We start from the raw sequence: 20,794 nt of genomic DNA, 5'->3' as shown, positions 1-20,794 counted from the left end.
GTCAGAATGAGGACAGAGCTTTTGAAGCCCCACACACGTGTCCTGTGGGCACATGGGTGCAATTCACTGGGGTTAGAGGATCAGAGCCCAGGGAGGTTGGTGTTTTCCTTTTTTGGGTGAAACAGTATGTACTTCTCTATAATCGCTTTACAAATGAAAGCCTGTCTGCTTAAACCCATTTTGCTGATAGGACAACACCTTCTGGAGTTTCCTTTTGGTTTTGTTCTTTTTTGCAATGATTTCAGTGTCATTTCCATTTGATCCATTTAATGATTTTAAAATGTTTTGGCAGGTGTTTTTCACATTAGAATAACTTGATATTTTATTTATTCCTGAATGCTGTAAGGGTTTTTTAGTCTATCAGCTGGAATGCAATTTCTTTAACATTGATACCTGAACAATAAATTGCTATCAATGGCACTCAAGATATAATTAAATTGTTATTATGCACTGCCCTCTACCTTTAATTCAGATCCATCACAGAGAATGTATGGAGGTGTTGAAACTGCATGAATTGTTATCCAATCACATTTTATTTTGCCAGTCAGGTACTGGAGAAAGGTCAATCACAGATGGCATGAGCTAGATTTTACTTTCTGAGGAAATAATCAAACGCATGAGCAAAGATGTTGATGCAAAAAAATTGTCACAACATGATTTTCAAGCAAATAATAATAAACTAATAATAATTCATTGCTATAAATAAATGATGCTGCATCTATATAATGAAATGTATTCAGCCATTCAACGTTGCATCATTCATATTTGGTATGGAAAGATATTCTGCTATTTGCTATATGAAAAAAGCAAATTGCAAATCTAGTGTAGGTTTCTGTGAAACACTGTTGACAGTTACGTGTGTATGTATGCAGAGGAAAACTGTTTTCATTGGCTTTCCGGTGGCACACTCACAGAACACAAGTATTCACTTTTTTTTTTTCCCCTGATCTGGATTTTCAGGTTTTTCTACAGTGAACATGTAGACTAAACATTGCCTACACAGGAAAACCCCACCTCCAGCATTTTCCATAGGCTTGGCCAAGTCAGGAAGGGAGGAGGGAAGGAAGGAAGGAAGGAAGGAAGGAAGGAAGGAAGGAAGGAAGGAAGGAAGGAAGGAAAGGTTTGTTCTAAAGTCTGCTTGCCTGGGGGGGCTCTCTGCACTGCAGTCTTTGGGTCTGGAAGCACTTGAAGTCCAGGAGCTGAGTGCTGGGAAGCGCTGGAAAGCTTCAGGAAAGTTCCTCAGAATTGCTAAAAGAAGATTATCTCCAGAACCTTCCTTCCCTGGGAGAGGTAAGGAACAGCATGTGTTTCTGGAGGCTTCGGGTGGTGTGAAATACCTGGGAAACCCCGCTCCTCCTCAGCTTGTGGCAGTTTCAGGGGCTCCTCCCTAGTGCATTATTAAAAGGGCTGTGGCACCCCGGAGGAGTAGGCAGATACCGCGGCCTCTGCCAGGAGAAAGGAGCATTCTGAGGTGTCCTTTGGGGAGCTGGGCTTCATTCTCCCCAGCAGGGCCGAGGCTCTCTCCTGACCCCAGACCTGGAATCCCCTGCTCTGGGGGGGGGATGTTCCCATGCTGAGGGGGTGGGGTCAGAACGCTGCTTGCTACCCAGGCCCCTGCCAGCTCAACCTCTATTTCCACCTAAGATTTTGTGTTATTTCAAAACAGGAGAGTCTACACACTGTGAAACTCAAGATGGTCCTGAGTGGGGCGCTGTGCTTTCGGTGAGTATCTGAGCCTCTGATCGGCTGTGTCCTCTGGGGAGAAGTTAAGCTCCAGGTAGACCTGTTGTCCATCCTTTCTGCGTAGGGAGGGGCTGTGGCTGCTCAGAGCGCAGGTGGGTGGGCAGCTGGGCAGTTATGAACAGCCCCTCACTGTCCTAAGGAAAGTTTTTCCAGCCTTCGTCAGGCTGAGGCTGGCCACCTCATGGGGGTTCCCTGATGAGAAGGGGAGCAAGTGAATCACTCTGTGTCGAGCTGCAGCTTCATGTATCCATAATGAGGTTGGAAGTTGGGAGACCCAGCTTGGAGCTGTTACCACCCACTGGGGTGAATATTAATGTCCATCCAGCGGCTCTGCTCTGCTACATCCTTGCTGCCCTTTGGGGCAAAACTAGTCAGTCTGTCTGTCTCCTGGCATGTACTGAGCCAGGCAGTCTGCCGCGTTCTGGACTTTGCACTAATGAGCAAAAATGGTCCCTGCTCTCTCTGAATCGAGAGTCTACTATAGCTTTTTGCAAGGTGTGTTCAGTGGAACCCCAGTCCTATGAGCTGCTTGATACAGTGGTGCCCCGTGATCAAGAAATGTGGGAAATATTGCTTTCTACGTCTCCGCATAAGAGAACCATGGCGTAATTCCGCATGTTAGCAACTCTGAAGTACAGATTTGTTTATGTTTAGCTACCACTGAACCAGTTTGCACGCAGCGTGCTTGTTTCCATATAATATCTGAAGCAACCCACTTTGGGATGTATCTTGTCACCTCATAGGATGTTGGAAAATCAACTGAGATCAGAGATGAAAAATAAATTCTTTCATTTCAAAAATGAAACTCTTTCATTTCAAATTTAAAGATACCCCACAATTAATAAGTGGAAGTAAATGTGCCTTGATGTCTTCAATAATGACTGAAGAATCAGATTTTCATCTGGGAAAGGCCTGGGCGTTATCTAACCCATTGTCTTAACTTAGCAGTGGGGAGCCTCAGGCCCAGAGTGGTCAAGTGACTTGTCTGTTGTGATCTGGAAATAATGGTGGCGAGCCAGACAAGCACTCAGGACTCTGACTCACAGTCCAGTTTCTTTTCCAACATCACCCATGGAGGAGATTGGTTGGTGTAGCAAAGACTGAATGGGGTGGAGGAGCAAATCCAAGACTCAGGTGCAGTCCCATTGTTGTTGGAGTCCCGTTGTTGTCCCATTGGTAGGGTATGAGCCCAGCAGGACTGGGAAGAAGGTTGGGCTGTTGCTCCTGGCAGAGGAGAGGGAGACAGTGGGACTCTGTAGAGCCCAGCAAGCCGGAGCTCCCACTCCTCCCCTAACTAAGTGTCATCCTGTCCTGATGTTTCAGGATGAAGGATGCAGAATTGAAGGTGCTTTATCTGCATGATAACCAGCTTCTAGCTGGAAGGCTGCATGCAGGGAACATCATCCAAGGTTGGTGGCAAAACACGACACCACTTCCCTAGACACTCTGAGGGGACGGGGCCTGAAGAGGGCTTGGAACAGCCATGCAAACTGGCACAGACCTACAGAACCCAGGCCTGACACAGTGGATGGGGCATCATAAAAGCAGACCCTGAACAAGGACAAATAAACTACAGTATCTTCCAGCAAAGTGAGGACACATGCCCCAACGCCACCTGAGGCCTCTATGCAGAGATGGGGAATATTTCCAAGATGAATGCTTTGTCCTTCCCTCAGAGGTGGACTTAGACCAAACATTTCTTTTCCTGGGATCCAGTGCTGAGGAGAGATCTAAAACAGGCTCTCTAGGCCTTTATTCCCATGTGGGAGTGGTTTTCTGCCCCTTTACCCTGGGTCCCCTCTGCTCTCTGGGGATTCCTGGTCACTCAGAGTGGTGGGACCCAGGTGGCTGGTGGGCTTACTCCTTCTGCCCCGTACACTATGGCAGGTCTTCTCTCTAGAACAGTACATACCTGGCCACTTGGGACACTTGTATAGGCTGTGTGCGTGTGTGTGCACGTGTGCATGCTTGCATGTATGTATATGTGAGTGCATGTGTGCATGTGTTTGTATGAGTGGTGGGGGATGGTACAGAGAAGAAGGAGACCCTCTTCTGGTCTCAGGAATCTCACAGGTGGTAGAACATGTCCAAATAACCCTGATGAGAGGCTTATCCAATCGAGTTTCCAAAAAGAGGCCAGAGGGTCAAGCGGCATTAAAGGAAGTGGTCAAATCTTCCTGGGGACTAGAGAAGACTTGAAAATTTGAGCCTGGACCAGGGGGTGGGCATGGGGTGGGAGGTGGTACAATGTGCTTATGTCCCTTGATGTCACTGGGCCAACTGACGGGAGACCACCCTTCCCTAGGTGACAGCTGCTAACAGGCTTCCCTTCTTCTCAGTCTGGGGACAGGAGGTCTCACACAGGTCCTGCTCTCCAAAGTCCATGATGCAGGGAGAGGGAGGGAAGGGCAGTCAAGTCCTCTGCATCTGACTTCCTTTCTCTAGGCGAGGAGATCAGTGTTGTCCCCAATCGGTCTCTGGATGCCAAGCTCTCTCCAGTCATCCTGGGTGTCCAGGGAGGGAGCCAGTGCCTGTCATGTGGGACGGGGCAGGAACCGACTCTGAAACTAGAGGTGAGTCCTGTTGGGACATCCTTGCTATCTGATCTCACAAAGCCAGCAGATGCTGAAGCCACTGAGCTGGGTGTCCTGGGGCCCAAGCTCCTCTCCCTTGTGGGGTTCTGTTGATTGCAGCCCGGCCTCTCCGTGCTCCCGGCCCAGCTCTCCTGCCTCCCCCACTCCTTTCCCCTCACCTGCCATGCCCTTCTGCTCACAGCCAGTAAATATCATGGAGCTCTACCTCGGTGCCAAGGAATCCAAGAGCTTCACTTTCTACCGGCGAGACACAGGGCTCACCTCCAGCTTTGAGTCAGCTGCCTACCCAGGCTGGTTCCTCTGCACTGTGCCGGAAGCAGACCAGCCTCTCAGACTCACCCAACTCTCGGAGGATGCCAGCTGGGACAGCCCCATCACGGACTTCTACTTCCAGCAGTGTGACTAGGGCAATGTGTCCCCAGAACTCCCTGGGCAGAGCCAGCTCAGGCAGGGGTGAAGGTGGAAGAGGACACTGATGGCAGCCACCCCCTCTGCTCTCAGGGACCCCACCTCTGGCTGCGCATTTGGCCACTCTCCCTTTGGGTTCTCAGTTTGGGTAAATTCTTTTGCGATTCGGGGCTTAGGCCACAGTTTCTTTCCCTGTTGGGTGCTGCTGCTCTCGTAGCACCTTGCAAAAACCATATGAGATGAACTGGGAGTCACATGAAAAGGTTCCTTACGGGTGCAGGGTGCAGGGAGAAATCCTTCATGCTTCATGGTAACTCAGCCAGTACCCCTGAGCCCACAGGGCAGCCCATCCCAGTTGAGCCTATTAGGGCCACTAGCTGCCCACATGAGGTCCTTTCGTGCACCACCGTGCAGGAGAGGGAGGTCATAGAGTTAGGGGCACAAGGCCCAGCCCCTTCCCTCTCCCCTTTAACTCAGCTGCCATTGTATGCTATTTTTTCCATCCCATCCTTGTGCTCTAGCCGTGGCAGGAGAGGGTGGTGGTGTGTGAGGAAGTGGCTCCAGCTCAGAAGACTGAAGAATGGCCAGGCAGGCATGTCATACATCCCGAGACCCGAGATACCATTAAAATCCAAGATGCTGGTGTCCACTCACACGGAAAGATTCTCACGACGTATTAAGTAAGGAGAGCAAATTACAAAGTCGCATATCCTATAATTTCATTTTAATTAAAAAAAATGCCTATCTATATATTTCTGCGTGGAAAAAAGTCTGTAAGAGTTTCCTTCGATTTTAGCAACATCGGAGTGGCGGTATCACAGGTGGTTTTTCTTTTTGTTCTTTTATTTATTTGCATTTTCTAATTGTTCTACAATGAAGATGGATTCCTTGTGTAATAAGTAAGTTAGCCTTGAGGAAAACAGAGCAGACAGTATTTCTGATGGTCCTCCGCATCCACTTCCTTGAGTAAAATTCATGTTGAATTAAGATCTGCTGTTCTGAGCAGCAGTAGTGAGAATGAGAAAACAGACCTCAACAGAGCTGCCAAGAAAAAGAATATGATGGGTTAGTTAGTGTGGTTGGAATCTCCTGGAGAAGGAATTTACAGAAAGAACCATCCTGGACCTGGAGTGGTCACAACTCCCTGAGATTTCAGGGTGTGGGTTTCAGCCTCCAAAGGGACCTGTGCTGGTTGAATAGTGTTCCCCCCCGGATTCGTGTCCTTCTGGGAACCTTAGACCATGACCTTATTTGGAGATGGGTTCTTTGCAGATGCAATTAGTCAAGAGGTCATGTTGTATTGGGGGAGGGGGGCGGCAGGCTCTAAATCCAACACGGCTGGTATCCTTGCAAGAAGAAGAAAGGACAAACAGAGACCCAGAGGAGACCCAGGAAGAAGGCCATGTGAAGATGGAGGCTGAGACTGCCCTCATGCAGCAGTAAGGCAAGAAATGCCATGACTGAGGCAATCACCAGAAGTGAGGAAGAGGCAAAGAAGAATTCTTTCCAAACCCTTCAGAGGGAGTGTGGCTCTCTAGTCTCCTGAACTGTGAGAGAACAAATTTTTGTTGCTTTAAACCACCAACTTTGTGGGGATTGGTTGTGGCAGCCCTATGAATTAACACAGCTGCCGATGACCCCATCTCACAGTGTGTGTGTCCCCTCCCACACTGTACCCACGTTGTCTCTGTGACCAGCAGAACATGGCAGGAATAATACTATGCCATTTCTGAGATTTGGTTATAAAAGACTGTAGGTTTTATCTTGTTTTCTCTCTCTGTTTCTTTGTTCACTTGCTCTGGGGGGAAGTTAGCTGCCATGGCATAAGCAGCTCTGTAGAGAAACCCATGTGTTGAAAAATGAAGCCTCTTACCAACTGCCACATGAGTGCATTTGGAAGCAGCTCCCCCAGCCCCAGTCAGGCCTTCAGATGAGGCGACCCTGGGGACAGCTTGACTGCCACCTCAGGAGAGACTTGGAAGCAGAACCACCTGGCTAAGCTGGTCTAGATTCCCAAACCCCCAGAAACTGTGCGAGAAACTACGTGTTTGTTGCTTTCAGTTGCTAAGTTTCAGGGCCACTAGTTACACAGCAATAGATAACTAATACACAGGAAAGAGAAATAAACACATTTCTTTTATTATGATTGTAATTTTCTCCAGTATTTTCATTTTCCTTCTCAAAATCAACATCGGCCCTTTAATTTCCCCAACATTCTACGTAAAAACTGATCATGCTCAATATGCTGAATAGTCTCTGTTCCTGCAAGGTTTAGCTCCTCCTTGATTACCTTCACACCTCTAGTTCTACATGCCAGGGACTGTGACTCCGGCGTCCCTACCTAAACTCTGGGAGATGAAAACAGAAGCCAGAGGAGAGGCTCAAATCTGAGTCCCAGGGATTCTGCCTGCACCTCACCAGTCAGACCAGCCTGGCAGGTTCAGATTCTGCTGAGGCACTAGTAAGGAGGTGGCCAGGCCGGAAGCCTCTGTCTCCGTGGAGCGGCTGAGACCCCGATGTAGCTGAAGGTCTCGGGGAGCAGACAGCACAAGCGCCTCCAGAGGCCTCTCAGGAGTGCCGAGAACACGGGCTCTGGGCACCAGGCTTGCTTCTGCAGACCTAGTTCACACTCTGTCTTTGCTCACAGGCCCAGCCATACTCTCACCTTGTCTCCTCCTCCGAGAAGCCTTTGCTGAATTGAGGCGTCTGGTCATCTGCTCTGACTGTGCTACATTGCTATGTTAACTTCCCCTCGTTGTAAGAATTGATTTGCGGTCTGTGGCCCCTGAAGTGACCTCAAGGTCAAGGCTGTATCAGTTTGTTTCCAAGCACCTCAAATAATGTTTGACAAATAATTGGAAACCCGTGAATACAGACAGTGGAAACTATTCCTCCACCCTGGAATATTTCTTCTCTCTTCTCCACCCATCTAAATGGGCCCACCCTTCAAGAAGCAGCCGAAATTCTGCCTCACTCTGGAAGCTTTCTCCAGCCTGCAGTGATTGCTTCATCATCTGTAGGATGATAGAATTCAAAATGGCGTTAGCAAGGATGAGCTGACGTGAGTCAACAGAAAAGGAAGGAATGTAAAATGCTACCTTAGAAGTGTTTGGGATGGGGGACCCTGGCATCACGACTGTTTATATGAAAAAGATACAGTGGTTTTAGATTTCTTCAATTTCAGTATAAGCACCCTGCTTGACCTGTATTTACAGAGGTGTAATGCCCACATCCCATGGAGTTTGTGTCGGTTGTAGGCATTGAGGACTGAGTGGGTCCTGAATAGTAGAGAGTGTCCCAAGAGCAAGTCACAAGGGCAGAGGCTAGGAAGCTGAGGGTCTTTATCCTGGAGAAGCAATACACAGAGAGCTCCATTCAAGCACTCAGAGCTCTGCCTACTAGAAAAATAAACTTGTCCTGTGTAATTCCAGGAGGTACAAGCAGGACCGATTGATAGAAATTATGTGTGACCCAAAAATTTTAACCGCAAAGATCACACATGTTGTTAGGGTTTCTTTAAGAGGTTGTGGAGGTGTTGAAGCAAAGCCTGATTAACTATGTCCCAGGGATGCCATAGCACAGGTCTCTCCATTTAGAGGGAACCTATATGCCGTGTCTAAGTCATAAAAAGAATTCTAGGAATTTTTTTACTCGAGGAGATTCTCTGCATCTATTGTTTCCAATATGCCCTTGTTCTGCAGATTAGAGAGTCTGGTCTCCTTAATGATCTTTTTAAGTGTTTATGACTTAGCTCCCCAGCTGGACTGTGAAGCTGCCTAACAACAGGGACTATGTATTGCACATCTTTGTCACACAGCAGTGTAAATGCTCAGTAAATGCCCATTGATTGCCTGGCATAATACCCCATGCTTTGGGCCTTTCCACAGAGAGAGAAGAGACTGGGAGAGGGGTGAAGAATGACTGTCAGCCTTAGGAAACACAAATTGGGTCCCTTCCCTGCCCATCTTTTCTTGTCTCTCCCTCTTCAGACATCTGCATGTGGGTTGGCCTCTCCTACCTCCTTACCAAGCCCTTTGTGGAAGTGTGCAAATGACATAATAGTGAGTATTACAGTAAGGCATATGGTCCCCAGAGAATGCTATGCCAAGCTTCTCTACCCCTTGTGAGTAGATGAATGGATGGCTGGGTGGATGGCTGGATGGACAAATGGGTGAATAGATGGACTGAGTTAAGTAATATCAATTAGATGCTTGAGTATTCTTTACCCCTGCCCTGTTCCCACTGTGCCATGTGTCCTAGCAGTCCAGGGCACATGGTGGCTGCCCAGTCCCAGGATGGGTCTAAGGTCCATGTCCTCTGTAGGTAGGTTTCCTCAGATGCTCTGTCTCATCAGCCTAATACCAGCTAATAGGACCTGTTGAAAAGCAGAGACTTCCCTCCCCTCTTTCCAAACAGGGCCATCTTTGCAATGCCATCAGTCCCCTCTCTCACATTGCCTCACTGGCCACAGCCTGGCTTAAAACACTAGAGGTCACTCTGTCTTTGGGCCCCTCAGGCCCATTCACTCTTGCCTTTTCTATCCCTCTAAGTCTAGGATGGAGCCCCATGGGGCACCAAAGGGAAGGTGACATGAAGACATCTGACCCCAAGGCTGTTTATATGGCTACTGAAAGCACCAATAACAGTGTCAATGACAGTAGCTATGAGCAGGGGCCCAGTGCCTGGCTTCTGCCAGGGCTTTATGGGTGACTCTCTCCCCCTTCAACAAACACTCATTAATGCCCCCACCTTCTTATTATCCATACTGTGCTAAAGACATTGTGAAATCCCTAGGCCCTTCTTCCCCATCCTGGAACCAATTATAAAGATTGCTGCAGGCTTGACCCACCCTGACCCGACAGTATAAACTCAGGGCAAATGCCCGGGAGAAATCATTCGGACCTTTCAGGCACCCAGGATTGAAGGTCAGTGGTTGGTAGGCAGTATTCTATCTCTCTTTCTCACTTTCCTTCTCCTTTCTGTTAATATCTCTGATATGCCCCCTCCCTTAACTCCTCCTGACAAGCTCTCTAGATAACAAGGTATCTCCTCCATGGAACGTAGTAGGATGCTGAATAAGCCTGAAAGCACATAGAAAAAATTTGAGAGAAGGTATAGTTTAAGCCAAGTCAAGATTTTTAAATATTTAGAACCATAGATTTTAGAAAGTAATTTCAGAAGAAATCAGCTAAGCCGGTGGTATTCCACAGTATGTGGTGAGGCTTGGAGTTCTTTGGATATGTCCTGGTGCCTGCTTGCGTGGTCAAGGACAGTGTTAGCAGGGTTCTGGAGTCACCATCATTCTCTGACTCAGCAAAAGAAGGTCCCCTTTATCCATTTTACTTTCATCAGGTTTCTGTGTAAAATTTCATTGTGAAATTTAGTTTTGAGCAATACTGGCCTTACCTAGCCTCTCGTCCTAATGATAACAAGTTGGAGGCCCAGGGACAAAAAGGGACTTTTGCCCCAAAGGGTGGCAATATGAATTGGTAGCAGAGCTAGGTCCAGAACCCAACCTTGCTGTGTTTCTATGTCCTGCTTATAAGCACACATGTGTGTCAGGGTGGTTGGAGGGAGTTAGAAGCCACATTTCATGGATCAAGATATTGTTAACTTTTATGGAAATGAATGTCTATATATAGAACAATACACAATACAGTGAGATTTAATAGGAGTTCAGAGTAGGGTTACAATAGTAAAGGAAAGATTCATTAAACTTTGAGTCATGGAATCACAGGTAGTTTGATCTGGAAAGAATCTTTAATAACCACAGACTCTAATTTTATAGATGCTGAAACTGAGAATTAGAGTTTAAGTGTCACAACCTTGTAGGCCTGAGCTGTTACTCTGACCTGATAATTAATTTAGCAGAGCTAGAGACTCAACCTATAGATAAATGATACCGTGTCCAGTGGCTCTAATGCCAAAAGATCTGAATGGATGGCAAGGAGGAGGGATAGCTTTTGAGGCAGGGAAACCAAAGACAACTTTGAGCATGCCCTCTGGGAAGATAAGGAAGAGGTCATGTGCCTGGAGCGGTGGTTTAGTGTCCACAGAGAAGTGAGATACACTCATGCAAGTGAATCAGGGCCAGATGGTGATGAAATGGACAGCCATTGTAGACTCCAGGGCTGAGCAGGGATATTGTGAAAGCAGTACTTAGAATGTAGGTCCAGGTACCTCACATAGGTTGGGCTGGATTGAAGGGAGAAAAACCAGGAATACAGGCACAGGTCTAATGGCTATGAAGAAGACAAAGTTACATTTTATTATTACTTTTTTTATTTTTATTTATTTATTTTTGACAAAGTTACATTTTAAAGAATAATTTGTCACGACTTATTGGTAAATCAGATACAGAGTAAGGAAAAGTGGGGAGATGAATGGGCTGGGGGGAGGAGAAGATAGATTTGGCTTCAGATCTATTTGTTGGGTGTGATGGCAGGATGTCCAAAGGGGGGTGTCCTATAGTCTGCTGGGGATACAGAAGGGTGTTCAGTCTGGGCTTGGGAGGCATCAGACCAAGATGATCAGTGCAGATGTGGAAATGTATGAATTGCAACTCTGTGGGGCATGTGATAGAAGTGCTTAAGACTTAGATGTGTGACTTCCAGCCCGAGGGATGTGTGAATTGCAACTCTGTGGGGCATGTGATACAAGTGCTTAAGACTTAGATGTGTGACTTCCAGCCTGAGGGGTGCCCCCAAATGGAAGAGAGAATCTACATGGACCTGAGAACGGGAAAATGGAGTGCAAAGGGAGTCAATCAGTGTCAAGAGTTCCAAGGAGGCAGTAGCCAAATATTAGAGGAATCAAAAGAGTCTTGATTTGGCTCCACAGGGGTTAATAGTGGTCTTGGAATAGTGGTCTGTGTAATAGTTCACACAGAAAATGTGTAGGAGAATGAGAAGAGGGTGTGATAGAGAAATGCCTAATGCTACTTGGTAGTGGTTTTTGACTCAGGACGGGTGGATTGATGAAATCTGAGACAGCCAGAGATGGTGTCCAGGGAGGACTATAGGCCAAAGTCCAGTGAAAGGTCACTTGGGGCCAATAGGGAAGGGAAATCTTAGGGAATGGAGTGTGTGGTGCATTGGGAGGGACCATGACAGACTCAGCATCAGGACCCCATGCTCTCTGATGGGCTAGAAGCCAGCTTCTCACTCTTGTTTACTTCATCACAGTCTAGCCAGACCCAGGCAGGGGGTGCCTGGTAGGAGAGTCTTTGGGGGAAACACTGGAATTTGGGGTTGGGACAGGAGGCTTCTGGGGCCCCAAGGGATCTGGCTGGACTGGACAAGCCTTGAATTTCTGCCTGTCTCTTGCACCGACACTGACCAAGAGTGGGAGTCATCATCCTCACATGGAGCCCTCCATTTGATCGGCCCTGGCCAGGCCTTGGCATAGCTACTAGGCTGCCCATATTTTTGCTGCTACAACCAAAGAAGTCCCAGTAGTTTGGATGAGAGAGAGCACAGCACCAAGTGTGCTTGCATTGAGGCCACGCTGCTAATGGCGTATCTGGGCTGGGGGATCATCTGTCTAGCCCTCTGCTACTCAAAAGTGTGGCCAGGGATGTTAATCTCACTTGGTTGCATGTTTGAAATGCACGGTCTCAGTTTCTACCCCAGATCTAGGGAACCAGAATTGTCAGGTGATTTACATGTTCATTGGAGAGGGAGAAAAACCGAGATGGTATACCAGTTCCCAAGCCTGGCTGATCATGGAGTCACTTCAAGCCCTGGCGAATCAGAACCTTCAGCACAGGGAATAGTACTTATCCAGAGTCCCCCAGGTGACTGATGGGCAGGTGCGCTTGGGAGCCAATGACTTTAGCTGAGTTTAATTATTGAAAGCAATTAAAACTTACTTTACACTACAAAGGAGAATCATGTTCATATGGGGAAAAGGTTAAGAGAGCTGAAGAAAATATCACTCATAACCCTGTCAGCCAAAGAGAACAACATGGTCTTTGTTCCTGTGTGTGTCTCTCCATGTGTGTGGCTTTCGATGGAATAGTAATGTACACATTCTTCATAACCTGAATTTTCCACTTAACGTATTTTGAACGTTTCGTGTCATAAAATGTTCTTCCACAGTATTATCTTTAGTGTACCTGTTTAATGTACATGTTTCTTATTTACTTAACTTGCCATAATTTTTATTTTTATTTTTATTTTTTAATTAAAAAATTTTAAATGTTTATTTATTTTTGAGAGAGAGAGACACACACACAGAGTGCAAGTGGGGGAAGGGCAGAGAGAGAGGGGAAGACAGCATCTGAAGTAGCTCCAGGTTCTGAGCCATCAGCAAGCACAGAGGCTGAGACAGGGCCCAAACTCACGAATTGTGAGATCATGACCTGAGCCGAAATCAGATGTTTAACCGACTGAGTCACCCAGGCGCCCTGCCATAATTTTTAAACCAATGACATGTTATTGGACGTTTAGCTTATATCCAACTTCTTGCTATTGTCCGAAATGATGTAGTGAACATAATTAAACATTTGGGCAATCCATTACTTTCCCTTAGAGAAAGGGCAACAAATGAAATTACAGAGTATGTAGAATAGTTTAAGACTTTGATTCACGCCACCAATATCCATCCAGAATCCTAGAGATGCCCTGTTATTCGTTATTCTCACCAACACTTAAATGCCCGCTGCCAAGCCTAGGAGGTGGGAAATGACTTGTCCAAGGTGACCGCATGGCAAATCCAGTACTAACACTGGGTCCTGGAGCTCGGAGCTGCTGGCATGACTAGAAGCTCTGCTGTCATCATCAACCTGTTCCTCCTCACCCACTTCCCCAAATGTCCTTCAGTGTCATTCTTTCTCTCTCTCTCTCTCTCTGAGCCCTGCTCCGTCCTGCCCACCCCTTTTCCCCTTTTCTGCTATCTTCTCTTTCTTCCTCTATTTTGTTTTCTTACCCTGTGAGAATCAGATCTGCTGGGTGCACCCCAGCCCCAGCTACCCTTGCATTTACTTTTCCAGGCTATTTTCTAATGGCTACCACCCTCATGCCCTGAATGGCTCTGGGTTTTTTTCCATGCTAGGTTCTGGAATGGTCTTTCTAAAGGTGGTCGTTTTAGGGTCAAGCTCTAGGGCAGGATAATCCAACCGGAAGGAGCAGAGCTGTTGTGAAACTGTGGTGTGGGATTAATAAGGGGACACTGGCTTCAGTTGAGATCACTCATCCTCAAGAACACAAGTCTCTATATCTCAGGGCCTGTCCTATTTTCCATCTGGAGCATCATGGGGGAGTTTGGATGGTCTCTCTTTCACAATCTTGGGAAAACATTCTAGTTCCTTGAATGAGGCTTTCTAACTCTGCAGGGAGACCCTGCACCCTCCAGCAGCGGGCTGGAGATGGCTCCTAGGAGCGCTGCTATTCCCGCAGCTCCAGGAGAGGTGCGGTGACTCTACGGCTAGGCTGGGCAGTGAGACAGGATTTGAGCTCAGCTCATCCTCAAACTGTGAGGCTGGAGCACACCCCACCCTAGTCTCAGCCCCAGGAAGTAGTCCTGGCCAAACTCTTCGGGGAACCTGTTCTTCAGTTCCCCCAAGCTAGCACCACTCACATGTCACTGGCTCACACCCCTGCCAGATGACCCCCCAAAGCAGGGCGAAGCAGAGATGCCTGGAGCTTGCTGGGCTGGGGAGACCTTGGTGGATTCCATCAGGGCAATTATAGATAAGCAGCTTAGTGAGATCTTTCTGCTTTGTGATTCAGTGATTCGGGGCCCCTCAGGGCGTCTGTCCCCCCCAGCCCCACCCTTATAATACCCTCCTTTTCTGACAGCCTGTCTTTTCTTCCCCCTCAGCAAGGACCAGTCACCCAGAATTGCAGGAATGTGCTCCCTGCCCATGGCAAGATACTACACGTAAGTCTCCCGGGAGTCCATCCTTTCCAACTGGAGGTCTGGAGATGACGTGGGAAGAGGGCAGCAAGGCCCAGAGGAGGGATGCGGCTCCTTCTCACCTGAGAACTCTCAAGTGCCCCCTAATTAAGTTTAATCATAAGCATGCTAACAATAGCCCTCTTCCCTGAGCATCCAAGATGCCTTGCCTCCATCCTGAGTAACCTACAAGGGGAACGCGCCTAAGTCCGGTCAGATTTGGAAACCAAAGCTCAAAGAGGCTAGATCAATGACCTCATGTATCACAGAGCCGGGACCCACACTCTCTGTGCCACTCCAGCCTCCTCTCTCCAGAAGCTCAGGAACAATTTTGAATCTCAGAGACAGCATCTTCACACGTCGGTCTCTGTGGCCTTTGCTCCCAGCATGCATTGCCAACTCTCACTGTTACCTCATTTGACATTTGAGACTTTACTTATAGCTTACACTTTATTGCCTGTGATTTCTCATTGGAAACTACCTCCAGTCCTTTGAGGAATGAGCCAAAAGCAGAACTGACTTCTGGGTTGCATTGCTGCGGCTCCTGCATGGGTCTGCCCTGTCCTGGACGTGAGGGGGCCAGTCAGGACCTCTAGGAAGTTGCCACGTGGCTGGGAAGGCAAAACACCTGTGTGTAAAGCACCCAAATGACAAAACAGATATCAGCACTTTGGGGTATCTAACTTGGGTTCCGGTCTCCAAATAGAATGTGGCTTGCAGATGAGTTACAGACAAGTCCTGGTCATCCAGGTTAGAGAGAGAATGCTGGTTGGCAAACCTAGGCTCTTTTGAGATCTTTATTTTTATTGTACAAGTGAACCTACTTTAAACACATACAGTCATTAGCTAAGGGTATTATAATTAGCTGTTATTGAGAGAGAAAAATCTCCTGGAGGCGATGGCATTGGCCCAGAAGGAGGTAGGGAGGGCTCCCCGGGTCCTGAGAGTGGCTGACAGACGTTTTGAAACCAGCCAAGCGACCAGGCTAATAACCTGTGTGACTTTGATGTTGCACACACTCATTGTGGTTTCCTCCCTGCTCCCCAGCACGTATTTACCCTCCCAGGCCCATCAATGGAAACTCTGCCAACCCCAAATGCCTGTAATCACACCCTGTTCGAGCTCTTTGCTGACCTCCTAAGTCTGGCACCTAGAATGTGGGCCCCCCCCAGGGCATACCTCGCGTGGAACGGTGGGGGGGGGGGCAATGTTGGCACACCTTCTGTCACGTTGGATTTTTTTTTCCCGATTCCTGGATTTGGTTCTATAAGAAAGCCCTTAAGATATTGGAAAAGCAAGCCACTCTTTATTATGTACTCAATGAATCCCTTCACTGAAGAGAATAAACATGTATGTAAAATTGGGGCAGGCTCAGAAAATCTGGGATAAGGCTTACTACATCCCACAGATATCTGAGCCTCATTAGGAGATTTCTCAGGACGGGCATGCAAAAGGGCCGGCATAATCGGGAAAACTCTGTCTACCCCTCAGTGAGAAGGTACTGGCTTTCCTCAGTGCCCCCAGGGCCCCGACAGAGCCCAAGCCTGGTAAAGGGAGCCTCTGAGAATCGCGAACCCCAGAAGACCTTCCCTGGCCTTAAGGCTGACCTGGTTTCACCTGTTCTTGGGTGGAGTTGTATACCCACTTCTCATGTGTGGAAGAGAGAAGAACCCCTAAATGCTCGGTGTGGTACTTTCAGAGTGTGGAGGGGCAAGGACTTTGGGGTTTGGTGGTGCCTGAAGGGAGCAGGCCATCAGCACTGCCATCCTGTTCCAGAATTAAGGATGCAGATCAGAAGGCTCTATACTTAAGAGGTGACCAGCTCCTGGTAGGAGATCCCAGTGCGGACGACTGCTGTGCAGGTGAGCGTCTGGGCTTCACCCCCTCGGACACACTCATGCTCCACCTTCCACAGGCTTTCCCCTTCCCTCCTGCCTCTGGTAACAGTGAAAAGACGCAGGGAACAGCTGAGGACCTCTCTTTCGGAGGGTGTCGTGGCCGCTGCAGGGGTCCTGGCTCGCCTGGCAGCCCACATGCCGGGGCCAGGCCTGACCCGGTTCCTTCCTGCCTGGGCTTAGCTCACTGAGAGCTTGCAATCTGAATCCCTCTCATCTCCTGGCTCTCGTCTCTCTTCCCTCCCAGAGAAGATCTGCATACTTCCCAACAGAGGCCTGGACCGCACCAAAGTCCCCATCTTCCTGGGACTCCAGGGAGGCAGTCGCTGCCTGGCCTGTGTGGAGACAGAAGAGGGGCCTTCCCTGCAGCTGGAGGTGAGAAACCACACCCTGTTCTAGGGGACCTTGCAGACATGGCTTCCAGGATACTCTGGCATCTCTGCACCCATCTGTGGATTCCTGGCCAGGTCCACACATTCCTCTCCTTCCCTCTGCACCTAGCACCAAGACCCCTGCCCTCCAGAACCCTCAGAAGGCAGTTCCCCGGGTATAGAACCTCTCTGTAAAGTCCCTTATTGACCACCCCCTGGAGGCCTCTGGGGCTGACATCTTTACCAGTAGCCTCATCCCGCGGCGACCACCTTGCTCCCACAGGATGTGAACATCGAGGACCTGTACAAGGGTGGTGAGCAGGCCACACGCTTCACCTTCTTCCAGAGAAGCCTGGGCTCAGCCTTCAGGCTTGAGGCTGCTGCCTGGCCTGGCTGGTTCCTCTGTGGCCCAGCTGAGCCCCAGCAACCAGTACGACTTGCCAAGGAAAGTGAGCCATTGGCCTGCACTGAGTTCTACTTTGAACAGAGTCGGTAGCGAGGCAGGAGGCCGAGTTCCAGGCTGGTGCCCCCAAACCAAGCTCATCCTGCTGAAGGCGTCATCCTGCTGATAGGCAGAATAATGCCCCCCTAAAGATGTCCACGTCCTAATCCCCAGACTCTGTGAATATGTTACCTCCAAGGCAAAAGTGACTTTGCAAATGTGATTAAGGTAAGGATCTTGAGATGGGAAGACTCCCACAAGGGTCCTCGTAAGAATGAGGCAGGAGGGTGAGAGTCAGAGGCTGGAAGATGCTATGCTATTAATCGAATTTCAAATGTAGCAGACAGGGCTATCGGCCAGCGAATGCAGGTGGGTCCAGAAGCTGGAAAGGGCAAGGGAAGGATTCTCTCCTAGAGCTTCCAGGAGAAACACAGCTCGGCTGACAGTTGAATTTTAGTCCAGTGAAACCCATTTTAGACCTCTGACCTCCAGAACTGTAGAATAATAAATTTGTGTTGTTTGAAGCCACTAAGTTTGTGGTAATTTGTTACAGCAGCAATAGAAAAACGGTACAGAGTCTTAATAGGTGCCAGTATTCGGTGTTTAACGCAAGGGGTGTGGGTAACTCGGTGGGTTCTTGCGAGGCTGCCCACAGCTCCTCCTGCAGTCCATCTGCCCCAGAGCTCCTAGAAACAGCCAGAAGCTCCAGGCAGAACCCAGCTCTCCCCTGCTGTCCGTGGACAGACAACGCCTTGGGCTGCTCACAGTTGTAGTTTTAGTTCAAGTCTTACGATTTTCCTTTCAGATACTTCACAGTGAATCAGTCATTCAGTCGAACAGAGGCTCTGGTTGTCTGCCAGTTTTGACGTGTGAGGAGCAAGGAGGGGCAGTGAGGGAGAGATGGCGAGCTGGTAGTGGATGCGTTGTTTAGGCTACGGTGGAGCGGATGGGCTGGGGTGGCTTGGTCCAAACAGCAAGACAGGGTTGGGACTCAGCTGACTGTTTGCAGCTGGGACTGACCCTCTTCCTTGGAGCCTGAATCTCTCTCCATTTCTCAATCTGTGGTCTGGCACAGGCTAGAGTGGAGAGCCCATGACGTCAGCGCTCAGAGCGGTGGGCTGCTGGCTCTCTTCCTCCTTTGTGTAACCACTCAGCCCCCGTGGCACCAGGGGCCGGGGCATTTAATGACAGGCTGTCTTCACCCTCAGAACCACCCTGCAAGGCAAGCATTTTCACCCATTTGACAGATGAGGACACTGAACTAGAAGGGATGAAATCCCTCGCTGAAGGTCATGTGGGCCGTACGTGATGGAACTCAAGGTCGTCCTGGCCCATCTGACCCCGGTGTCGGTCCACGCATTTTTATTCCACTCTTTCTTTGGGAGTTCGGACAGGATGGCAAACAAGCACAAGCTTCCTTACAACTGATAACCGAGTGGGGAAAACACTAACCAGGCACATAATCAAAGAAGAAAACAGACAAACAAGAGTAGTGAGCGCGGTAGGTATTGAATGATGATAACATTGGAGAAGGTGGTCAGGGGAAGCACCTCTGTCTTTTTGAGGAGGTGCCATCTGAGCGAGACTGAAGGACAGGAGCAAGGGGGGAGCGGTGTGACGAGGCAGAGGTATAGCAAGTGTGCGGGCTCTGAGACAGAAGGGGCTTGGTGTGTCCAAACGGCAGTGGGAGGCAGGGGCGTTGGAACCTGGAGAATAAGGGAGGGTTGGAACGGGAGCAAGACCAGCAGGGCGTGGGTCATGGGGGCTTTAAAGGCAAAGCGAGGGCTTCAGTTTATCTTCAAGTGCAAAGGGAAGCTGTGGGAAGGGTTTTAGCAGAGGAGGGACATGCTGGCCTTAGATTCTTCTCCTGCCTCTCCGTGGCCCGCATATGCCCCGATTCCTTCACCCTCTGGCCATCATGTCATACCTATGTGTTTATGTGTTGAGACTGCTCTGTGCTTTTTGAGGGCCCGTTCTGTTCAACTTTGGGTCACCAGTGCCCAGAGTAGCTACTGAAACACCAAAGGTGCCGAAGAAGGGCAAAGTCTTGAATGGATTAGCGGATGATCACTTGGGTCTTGTGGATCATTCGGGATACAGTGTAAGGAGAGGCAAGGTAGCAAGAGAGATGGTCCCCATTGTAGCACAGAGGCGGAGCTGGCAGAGGGGGCTGGACAAGGCTTCAAAAAGGAAAGCGCACTTTGTCAGGGCCTCAGAGAAAGAGTCGTTTTCCAGGCGGAGAGTGTGGGCGTGGGCATTTCTAGGCAGAGAGAACAACTCAGGGAGGCGTGATGAAGAGGAGTCGCTAACACTTCTGGGCCTGGTGAGCCATGGCCGTGCTGGACCCTAGGGCTTCTGGCTGAGGAGTTGCTGAAAATGAAGAGGTGAGGCCTGACTGTGAATGGTTGTGAAAGAGGTGAGGAGGTGACTGACACTTTATCCAGGAGGCCTGGAGGCATCATCCAAGTATTGCAAGTAGAACCTGGATTTTAAGCCTGGGCCCCTGAGGTCAGCACTGGCCCAACCCAGCTGCTATGAGGGTTTCAGCCCCTCCAGCTTCCTCTCTCCTCCCCCTCTTGCCCCAACTGCCTCCTGTCTGGCACCACCCTGGGATCAGCTTTGGTGCTTTGGTTCCAAGGTTTGGCCAGCCCCTGTCACCTCCCCAAGCCCGCTCATCTCCTTCACTCATGGTAACTCAACTTGATCCTGCTTGGAGCAGGGCTCACGAATGAAGGAATATTGGGTATGCCTGGGTGGCCACGGGCATAGTTCACAAGAGAAAGGTAAATTGGATCAAGTTCTCTATATAAGTAAAAAAAAAAAAAAAAAAAAAAAAATTTTTTTTTTGAGCACCTAACATATGCCAATTCTGTATTAGTGCATAGGGGACAAAGAGGACACAAGAGATTTAGGAGACACAGTCCCTCCCTTTAAAGACACACACTGTAGATGCGGAAACCAGACATTAGGAATAAAAAACCAACGTGTATTGACTGCTTTCTACAGAATGACTAGAAGACACTCGAAATAGCACTCAGGGAACCTGGGATTGAAATTCTGTAGGGCTCTTCTAGGAATAATGATGGGATATTCCGGCACTGGGGATTTAAGAGTAATAAATGGGGGGCGCCTGGGTGGCGCAGTTGGTTAAGCGTCCGACTTCAGCCAGGTCACGATCTCGTGGTCCGTGAGTTCGAGCCCCGCGTCAGGCTCTGGGCTGATGGCTCAGAGCCTGGAGCCTGTTTCCGATTCTGTGTCTCCCTCTCTCTCTGCCCCTCCCCCGTTCATGCTCTGTCTCTCTCTGTCCCAAAAAAAATAAACGTTGAAAAAAAAATAAAAAAAAAAGAGTAATAAATGGAACTAACTTCTGATAGATACACTTCAGAGATGCCAGGAATGTTCTCCCTCTCCCTCCCAAGTCTTGTTTTTAAAATTCCTCCTCCT

At 48.8% G+C, this 20,794-nt stretch overlaps 2 protein-coding genes across 6 annotated transcripts; both read left to right on the top strand.

Moving 5' to 3' along the window:
* The first annotated feature begins 1,119 nt into the window (after positions 1-1,119).
* LOC101097230 (interleukin-36 receptor antagonist protein) lies at positions 1,120-5,495 on the top strand. Of its 2 annotated transcripts, none has more exons than XM_006930293.4 (5): positions 1,120-1,290; positions 1,667-1,722; positions 3,067-3,152; positions 4,189-4,316; positions 4,519-5,495. In XM_006930293.4, the coding sequence occupies exons 2-5, from the start codon at positions 1,694-1,696 to the stop codon at positions 4,741-4,743; spliced, it is 468 nt and encodes a 155-aa protein (XP_006930355.1). In that variant the 5' UTR covers positions 1,120-1,290; positions 1,667-1,693; the 3' UTR covers positions 4,744-5,495. The 2 variants fall into 2 exon arrangements, with proteins under 2 accessions (XP_006930355.1, XP_019683126.1); XM_019827567.3 differs by lacking the exon at positions 1,120-1,290 and adding an exon at positions 1,411-1,471.
* Positions 4,187-17,878, top strand: IL1F10 (interleukin 1 family member 10). 4 transcript variants are annotated; one of them, XM_019827568.3, is made up of 5 exons: positions 4,187-4,316; positions 14,568-14,627; positions 16,419-16,504; positions 16,785-16,912; positions 17,192-17,878. In XM_019827568.3, the coding sequence occupies exons 2-5, from the start codon at positions 14,596-14,598 to the stop codon at positions 17,402-17,404; spliced, it is 459 nt and encodes a 152-aa protein (XP_019683127.1). In that variant the 5' UTR covers positions 4,187-4,316; positions 14,568-14,595; the 3' UTR covers positions 17,405-17,878. The 4 variants fall into 4 exon arrangements, with proteins under 4 accessions (XP_019683127.1, XP_044910487.1, XP_044910488.1 ...); XM_045054552.1 differs by lacking the exon at positions 4,187-4,316 and adding an exon at positions 5,001-5,425; XM_045054553.1 differs by lacking the exon at positions 4,187-4,316 and adding an exon at positions 7,036-8,806.
* The last annotated feature ends 2,916 nt before the right edge of the window (positions 17,879-20,794 follow it).

Source organism: Felis catus, chromosome A3 (genome assembly GCF_018350175.1).
Source record: "Felis catus isolate Fca126 chromosome A3, F.catus_Fca126_mat1.0, whole genome shotgun sequence".
Taxonomy (NCBI): domain Eukaryota; kingdom Metazoa; phylum Chordata; class Mammalia; order Carnivora; family Felidae; genus Felis; species Felis catus.
This window is presented reverse-complemented; position numbering and strand designations above follow the sequence as displayed.